Source organism: Adiantum capillus-veneris, chromosome 26 (genome assembly GCF_014529385.1).
Source record: "Adiantum capillus-veneris isolate H3 chromosome 26, ASM1452938v2, whole genome shotgun sequence".
Taxonomy (NCBI): domain Eukaryota; kingdom Viridiplantae; phylum Streptophyta; class Polypodiopsida; order Polypodiales; family Pteridaceae; genus Adiantum; species Adiantum capillus-veneris.
The window spans coordinates 83,687,647-83,697,541 of NC_140956.1; the positions used below are offsets into that span (position 1 = coordinate 83,687,647).

General features: G+C 41.1%; 1 protein-coding gene across 1 annotated transcript; it reads left to right on the forward strand.

Annotated features, from left to right (window-relative positions):
* The first annotated feature begins 7,536 nt into the window (after positions 1-7,536).
* Positions 7,537-9,174, forward strand: LOC147423745 (expansin-A2-like). The gene is made up of 2 exons (XM_086502319.1): positions 7,537-7,995; positions 8,121-9,174. The coding sequence occupies exons 1-2, from the start codon at positions 7,827-7,829 to the stop codon at positions 8,744-8,746; spliced, it is 795 nt and encodes a 264-aa protein (XP_086358445.1). The 5' UTR covers positions 7,537-7,826; the 3' UTR covers positions 8,747-9,174.
* The last annotated feature ends 721 nt before the right edge of the window (positions 9,175-9,895 follow it).

The window sequence follows — 9,895 nt, forward strand, 5'->3', positions numbered from 1 at the left end:
TAATCCAAAATACTTTAAGATATTTATCAGAGGTAAATCACATCTTAGGAAACCTGTGGTATTTATGTTAACCTCAGATAATTAGTTTACCTAATTATCTTAGTAGAATTACACTGTTTTTATGACAAATTAAAAAGGAGAAAATAGAAAATTGATTCAGAATTCTTTGAGATAATTATCAGAGGTAAATCACATCTTAGGAAACCCGTGATAATTATGTTAACCTCAGAAAATTAATTTATCTTATTATCTTAGCAGAATTATATTGTTTTGAGGACAAATTAAAAGGGGGAAAATATCAAATTGATCTCAAATGCTTTGAGATAATTATCAGAGGTAAATCATATATTAGGAAACCCTTAATAATTATGTTAACCTCAGATAATTATTTTACCTAATTATCTTAGCAGAATTACACTATTTTAACGACAAATAAAAAGGGGGAAAATAGCAAATTGATCCAAATTGATCCAAAATGCTTAGGAAACCCGTGATAACTATCGTAACCTCAGATATTTAGTTTAATTAATTATGTCAGCATAATTACACTGTTTTTAAGAGAAATTTAAAGGGGGAAAATAACAAATTGATCCAAAATAATTTGAGATAATTATCAGAGGTAAATCATACCTATGAGACCCATGATAATTATCTTAACATCAGCTATTACTTTAACTAATTATCTCAGTAGAATTACATTATTTTTAGGAGAAAATAAAAGGGGGAAAATAGTAAATTAATCCAAAAACTTTTGAGATAATTATCAGAGGTAAAAGACATCTTGAGGAACCCGTGATAAATATCCTAACCTCAGATAATTAGTTTAAATACTTATCTTTATTAAAAGTAATTAATTTTGTGTATAAAATAGAGAAAGGAAATTAGTAAATGAATTTATATAATTACCAAATAAATACCTGAGGTTCGAAATCACTATTGAAGGTTGGAAAAACTACCTTAGCATAAATGATTGGTATAACAAATTACTATCGGCAAAATTTGCTTAAATTAGACCATAAGTATAGGAGGGAAAAGATATAAATCTATTTTATGAAAATTCCTAAAGATAGAACATATTAAATTACATCTAGGGTGAGTAATCCATTAGCAAATAGGAATTATAATTTACTAAGGCTAAATATAAGATATTCAGGGAATGTAGACTAAGAAGAAACCCAGTAATATAGCTCTCCTAATTAAATGATAATTATGGGAAAATACTAATAGTACAAGAAAGTTACAAGAGAAAGATCTCATCCAATAAACTACCTACTTACTCCAAAAATCCTTATTTTTGGGTTTTAAGAAAAAGAAAGAAAATAGATTATTGAATTAAACCTCTAATCAATTAAGTCCTTTTATAAAGGGTGCCATATGGCTCCAAAGAGAACTAGAGGAAATCCTCTCACCGAGGAAGAGAATATTAGAAACAAAAGAAATAAAGCCACTTATGACCATGAAGCTGGGCCTAGCCATAGGCCGATGGAGGAAAGTCTGCAAGCTCTAGCGCAGCAGCACATGGACTAGCAGTCCCAGGTGGATTTCTATTTTGTTCGCTTAAATCTTTTAAAGTTCATTTTTAAGTTAGCATTGCATACGTAAGGGTTAGGAAGGATAAACTGGCTGTAAATGGAAGGTAACTTCCAAGAAACCAACTAGCAATGATTGTAAATAGGAAAGAAATCATTGAGTTATAACTGATTGACCTAGGAAAGAAATGTTTGACCATCCTTAAGATAGCTTGTCTCAAGACACCTCTGATTCCTTGGAATATTTTACTCTAGGTAAAGAGCAATGATGGCGACTCCTCCATGGATGAGTCGGTTTCCTCAGCGCGTGTGGAGTCTTTACCCCGTGCTTGTTTGTGTTTGTGAATATTACTTAAGATATCAAGTTTATCCTAGAGGAACCGCCCGGTTGTATGAGCAACCGGTTGGCGTATGGGCGCCCAGACTTTGGGTGATGGCTTTTTCTACCCCGGTTTTTATAAATAAGGAATGGGTGCCGTTTTTTCACCCCTGTATAGGTGGTCTTGAGATAAGCCAGTACTGGTCAGAGACACTTCAGAATGACAGTACCTTGTCTTAAGTCTAAAGATGTTTGTTTGCTAAAAGAATGTTTTCAATACTGTTTTCAAGGGTTGTCTTAATGAAATCCAATGATGAAAGTTAAAAGAAATCATTGTTTTAATTGTGAAAAGAAAGTGGTAGTAATTAAACAACACAGAAATCATGTGTGAGTGAAGGGTGGTAAGTGGGGATTGACTAAGGTTGTCAATCATGCATGGACGGGTGGACCTGATTAGTCAGGTAACTATCCATTCCTATGCACTAAAACGTTTAGAAACCTCTTCACGAGGAAGAGGAATCCACCAACGGCTATGCCCTCACATATGTTAGGGGGGAAAAAGCGTTGGCTAAGGAAACCTTAATCTGAATGATGGAAGTCATAGGGTCGGAATAGTTTTTTTTAGTGGTTCTGTTTCCACTGCGAGACAGGACTAGGTCTCCTTCTAGGGCTATAAACCTAAACCATTGTCAATGGTAAGGGTGAATTCCCTGGAATTCTTCTTGTTTAAGGACTCTGACTTAGTAGGCCTAGAGACCTGCCAATGGTCCCATTCCTCTTTTGGTGTCAGCGGGTTTGGGGACCTTACATAACATTTTATCACCTTTTTAGTACCTTATACAATAATGGATGCCTTCCATTATTCTTGTATTCTTTTATATACAAACCATTATAATTGAACCTAACATGCAAATCATACTCAACCATGTGTCCAGCAAACACCAAGTTCTTTGTGATATTGTGCACATGTAGTACATCATCCACATACTTCACTTTTCCATATTCTAGAGACAATGCACATTCCTCGTATGTGCAATAGAATGAGATGTGTCATCCTTGGTAGGACTATCCAAAGTTTTCATGTCTTGAGACTACTCACCATAGCTGCTCATGTGATTTGATGCACCCAAATCCTCATACCGAACATTATCAACACATTTTGATATATGTTCAAACATAGTGCTCATTTTATGTTGCACAATAGAAAAGTCTTTTTAGATAACCTACTACACCCCTCCTAGTGCACAAATACCTGTTTTTTTGCCTTCTTTGTGGATTTTCCGCTCAAAGTGGTCTTAATTAACACATGTACAACATTCCCTACCATTATTCTAGACATGATGAGTTTGCTACAAAATGATCGGTTACTTTGTCATGGAAAACTCCTAAATGCAGAAACCATAGACCATACCCAATAATGAGATAGTTTTGCATGGCATAACCCTATTCTATCCATATATAATAGCCAACAATCGTTACCTGCTCCAATACGAGGTACAACTTGGAGAGATTTTTTATCACATGGTCCTCCCCTTCCCTAGAGTTCCTTTTTCCATATTCTTATTGTCGTGTGTGGATTCATGTGTGTGTGTGCGTGCGTGCGTGCGTGCACACACATATACTGAGCTTGGTGCAAGCCTTTGTAGCCATCTTGGCAAGTCATCGTTCAAGATAATAAAAGGAAGGAGCTGATTAGAGGAAGATACACTCTATCATGGGTCCACATGTGAACATCACATTGATGTAGATGTGGGCCAAGGTTAATCTTAAAATCTTCTTGATTCCTTCTGGCTGGATTTTCCTTAACCCTATTACCTACACCCAACAATGTTTTGAGATACTTGGTCATGACTATCCGTAGAGTTTCTTTTTGCACTGCAGGCGACTTTAGAAAAAACCATTCGTCATGTTTTTTGAAAAAACCACATGGCATCATTTGGAGGCTCGGAAGGCCACATTTCTTGACGAGATATGTCGCTCAAGTCACATTGTAATATTCACACTTGAGGGAGAACTACGAAAGTGGGTATGCTTGATCATGCATACATCCCAAAAGACTCCATCACAAGGAGCAAGTAAAGGAATACTTGTCAAAGACAGCAAAATTTTGAGCACTCCAAGTTAAGATCAACATCCAAATTCTAATAAACAACAAGCATAATTGAAGGCCCAATTTCTCATTGTGCACTAACCCAAAAACAAGTTTAAACTTGGCAATTTTCACATTCCAATACATCACACACATGCTGTGGAGAGCTTGCCACCAAGATTGTACATGGCTACAATTCAAAAAAAGGTGTTTCATGGTTTCCATTTTATTGCATCTGATACATTTTCCCTACAGTAAGTTCTTCCTAGGCAATATTTCTCCAATGGGTAAAGCCCCTGTCAATAATCTCCATTAAAAAACTTTGTGTTTTTAAGAACAATGTACATGTCACACCAAATGAATCTTTTGCAACCACCATTGTTTGCTTTTGGAAAGTCTCCAAATCCTATTACATCTAATGTCAATTGAAAATTCTGGTAGAAGCATCTGATATAACACCCTGGTCGGTGAGGTCCACCAAGTTGCTAAAGAATTAGGCAGCTCCCAATCTCGAAATCTATGTCTAGTATTCTGATTAGATGGTAGCTATATATTTTCCACCCAGGTGCACAATAACCCCCAAGCCACTTCGGTTCCATGCAGGTGATTTAGAGGGTTTTGTAATAGTGGAGACCTTGAGGAAGTACTATCTGCCTCCATGTGATCTCAACACTGTACATATTTGCCTGTCTGTTTTTCAACCATAACCTAGAAATTGTGAAGAAACTAAGTAATCCCCTCAATTTTCTCCGTCATCAAACATATACATTACTTCTTTGTATTTCCATCAATGAAGATAACATATAAGCTACAACCACCTATAGATGCAACCCTTGCGAGATCCCATACATCAAAATGCACTATCGCCAACATACTTGTATTTACATGCTTGTCATATTAAATTGATTTTTTTTCGGATTTCCAAAGTGGGTAGCCTCACAAACCTTATGCATTCCATCCATCTTAAACAATGGAAAAGTTATCAAAAGCTCTTGATTTTGCACAGTTTCCAACCTTTGCACATTTATATGGCCAATGTGCCTATACCAAATGTCTATCTCTAAAACAATTCATGACCATTGTGCAAACATGCAAACATGGAACCTTTCAATCATATACATCAACATCAAGAGTGAATTCTACCACCTTTTTACCTTATATGACAACTGAATGCCTTCCATTATTTTTGTATTCCTCTATATACAAACCATTATTTTGAACCTAACCTGCAAACCCTACTCAACCATGTGCCCAACAAACACCAAGTTCTTTGTGATATTGGGCACATGTAGTACATCATCCAAATACTTCACTTTTCCATATTCCAGAGACAATGCACATTTCTCGTCTGTGCAATAGAATGCGCTGTGTTATCCTTAGTAGGACTGTCCAAACTTTGCATGTCTTGAGACCACTCACCCTAGCCGCTCCTTCTCCAACACAAGGTACAACATGGAGGATTTTTTAACCACATGGTCCTCCCATTCCCTAGAATTCCTTTTTCCATATTCTTATTCCCGTGTGTAGATTCATGTGTGTGTGTGTACTGCGTTCGCGTGCACACACACATATTGTACTTGGTGCAAGCCTTTGTAGCCATCTTGGCAGGTCATCGTTCAAGATAATAAAAAGAAGTAACTGATTAGAGGAAGGTACACTCTATCATGGGTCCAGAACATCACATTGATGTAGATGTGGGCCAACGTTAGTTTGAAAATCTTCTTGATTCCTTCAGGCTGGATTTTCCCTAACCCTATTACCTACACCCGACAATGTTTTGAGATACTGGGTCATGACTATCCGTAGAGTTTCTTTTTTCACTACTGGCGACTTTAGAGGGCTTTGAAATTTGTGTTTTAAAGCGCTTGGGGATGTAGGAAGGTTGTGGAATTTCGAAGTTTCTTTGGAGTGGAAGAAGGAAGTCTAAAGGCTTGCCAAGGCTTGAACCCACAAAATGGATCCAACATGCTCAAGCATCAGCGACAAACTGTATGGCAAAAAGTAAGCTCGTTGGAATTTGATCATGTGAAGCTTGAATCCGCAATATGGCTCCACCATAATCAAGCGCTAACGACAAATTGAATGGCAATAACTATGCTCATTGGAATTTGATCATGTGACCCTCCTCTTTTCAAAAAAGCTTAGAGGATATCGTTGATGGCATGGAGGCATGACCCACAAGGGATGGCAAGAAATAGGTACACTTGGATTTAAGATGAGGAGTATAGATCTCAGATCTTGCTTTGATTGGGATGCGATCAATGCAAATGCGATGTCGAACATTAGAGATTCACTCACAAAGGAAATCTCTCTAGCCATACAGACATTGAAAATGGCCAGTGGAATGTGGTCTATCCTCGCTAGAATGTTTGATCAAAATTCTACAATGCAAGCAGTCACCCTCCTTGGATAGTTCAAGTTAAAATTTGGAAGTTCCATGTAGTCTTTTCTAATGAAGGCAAAGGTGAACCCGGGACGGATTGACATACTTTGTGTGTGCGTGGTTCTCTCTTTTCTACAATAGATATGGTGAGGCTTGGCAACCGGCCCACAATAGTCTAGTAGGCTGATCAACATGCCACACCGGGCATTCACCTCCACACACCGGTGTACCGTTCAAAGAGATATAATTCCATTTGTATGTACATATGATTGGTTGAAACAAGTCCTCCAATGGCTTCATATGATACAATCACAACAAAAACATGACAAAGTTCTTGTCTACACCTTAGTAGGGTGCCAATGACAAAACCTAGAAATGATGTTAAGTGATCGAGATCCTTGGATTGTCTCACGAGCCTATTCAATTGGGCATGTCCATATCTCCAACTTTTACCATCCAAAATTTTCCATGCATTGGCCCAAGTGTCCCCATATCTCCAACCTTTTACTAGCATGCTTTGACAAACGTCGCCGCATAGTTGCCTTTGAAATCGTTGTCGATGCACTATAGGCCTTAGTTCTCCATTAGGGATAAGTGAGGCTCACGTGAATCTCAATGCATTTTATGTCTACAGAGAATCATTGTGTTGGTTTTTGAGAACATCTCTAATGCATGCACAAATACTTCAAAGGCTAGCACATGGGGAGCACTTCACAAGGCCAAGGTAGAGAGCGCTTTGTGCTACTACTAATGAATGGAGGCATTACAAGTGTAGGTCGAATAAAGCGTGCTTATGCTTTCGACCATGTTATAGGGGAACCACTAAATCTTTACCTCCCTTTTGAAACCTAGCTACCTCCTCCAATCACGTTGTGTAGACGAGGGGACAGCGTACTTGGGGGCTCGAGGCTTCGAAATGCAAAGGAACTTTGAGGTTAGATGGAAAAAACATGGGTCCACGTGTCAAAGCGTCCTTCGAAAGTATTGGTAGGCTAGTGTCTGCCGAGCGACGACAATGCATGTTCAATATGAGCATGCATTGGATGGCAGATCAGCTTGCCTGACGACGTTGTGGCCAATGAGCGCCGCGCCTCCGCAAGATCGAGAAGGGAGAGCTCAAGCTGCTCGACCTGGGCCCCTTTCTTCATTGATTGAGGTGCATGTGCAATATATTGGAGGGTCAGGCGAGGCCTGCAGGGCCACGATTAGGCGCTGCCTGTCTGCTGCATGTTACTCACAATCGCGATACATGTCCATTGTCGATGGCCCAGCTGCCCTCGACGTCCAGGCAGCCATGGCCCACCATTACCGGCAATAGAACTCCCCTTATCTGGCCAGGAGAGAGCGGCCACCTTGTCCTGATGTATAAATTAAGAGGCGCTATCCGCTGATCCCCGCAAGCAGCTGCGCAATCCTCAGCCTCAATTTGCTTCGGCTTACCCAAGCTTGCTATCATTAAGCAATTAGAATCTGCAGGTCAGTCAGGGTGGTGCGCTGCAAGCTGGGATGGCACCTGCTAATTTGTACTCCCTTCTGCTCCTATTGCTCATGCCCTGCTTCATCCACCTGAAGTCGGCCTCGGCGTCCTACTATGGCAGCGGCAGCTCCCAGCAAAGTGGGTGGACCAGCGCGCATGCCACTTTCTACGGTGGAAGTGATGCCTCGGGCACCATGGGTAATTCATGAAGTCTCTTGATCTGCCTGCCTCTGATCACCGAATCGATTCGTATACGCACAATATTTCATGCGCCGAGCTACCACTACACATGTCATTTGGCTGATATAATTTCATTAATGCAGGGGGTGCGTGCGGTTATGGCGACCTCTACTCCTCGGGCTATGGCACCAACACGGCAGCCCTGAGCACTGCCCTCTTCAATGCCGGCCTCAGCTGCGGTGCTTGCTTCGAGATCCGGTGCGATGCATCGTCCGACCCGCAGTGGTGCATTGCTGGAGAATCGGTGACGGTCACAGCCACCAATCTGTGTCCTCCCAACAATGCCCTGCCCAACAATGCGGGCGGCTGGTGCAACCCACCTCTCCAGCACTTCGACATGGCGCAGCCAGCGTTTGAGAAGATTGGAGTGTACAGGGGCGGCATCGTGCCTGTGGAGTACCGCCGGGTGCCCTGTGCCAAGAAGGGTGGCATACACTTCACCATGAATGGTCACGCCTACTTCAACCTGGTGCTCATTACGAATGTGGGAGGAGTGGGTGATGTGCACTCCGTCTCCGTCAAGGGCTCGCGCACGGGATGGCAAGCCATGACCAGAAATTGGGGCCAGAATTGGCAGAGCAATGCGCGGTTGGACGGCCAGAGCCTCTCCTTCCAGGTCACCACCAGCGATGGCCGCACCCTCACCTCCTACGACGTGGCGCCCGCGGATTGGCGCTTCGGCCAAACCTTCAGCGGCGAGCAATTCTAGCTTCAATATCTGGTCGCCCAAAGTAGGCTAGCCGCTAGCTACTTCATTTGGGATTGGAAGCACAACAATATTCTACACTGTATTATATATAATGATGGGGGACTTGTGCTAACATCATCTGGCGACCTGAGGTTGCACCCAATTATATTTACAGCCCGCAACCCAGATTGTTCAATGTGATAAAGCCATCCCTCCAGCACCAAACACATGATCAACGTCATTCTTACCCATGTAATGAGTGGGGCACCTTCGCTCGTCGTGACCGTCGAAGATGTTTGGGATGTTCTTCGATTTGCGTGCGCAATGTAAATTAGCTCTCTCTCTCTCTCTCTCTCTCTCTCTCTCACACACACACACACACACACACACAATTTGTCATGCTGATATGTCCCCTCTATTCTAATTTTCTCATTGGTTATGGCATGCTAGATATGTCTAGTTTCGTTCTTCTCAAGCATGTTATGATAGCACTTGTGGACATTGTTGAAATTCTTATGACATTGGTGCGCTTTCGTTGATTAAGGGGCCTTGTATCTTTGCTGCTAATTGTGTTTCATTATCATCAATGGCAGTCATGTTCTCATCCATAGCTTGATCCTTGTTTGGATCTCTAATGGCATCCTTAATATACATAAACTACATATTCTACACAAATCTTTGCCATAAAAGCACAATGTCGAGCCATAAAACTGTCAAATCAATCCCTACATAGGATTTCTTGCTCTCCTAGATCGATGTGGTCCAAGATCAATGTCGGAAACCGTACCTTATAATTGCAACCTTCTTGCACCGGAAGTCTTCAACAAAGACCATACCAAACTCCTCATCAAGAATTTCCTTCTTTAGAAGGAACCCAAACCCCAAATAGGCCTCTTTAGATTAAGGTTGATTCTACAGTGGCCAATAGAAAGAGGGTAACAACCACAAGATGTCACTGTTTGCATCATAGCTTGTCCTCCTCCCCTTGGTTACCCCCCCCCCCCCCCCTCTCTCTTCCCACTTGGAAAGAGTCCAAAAACATTCAAAAGCATTTTCTTGCAACTTTCTCAACTGAAGATACAACCAACTTACAAGCCCCTTCTCCTTGAGTGGACTTCCTATTAAGTTTATGGGCATGGCCAGAGTTTTTAGCTAAAGATGCACCAAAGC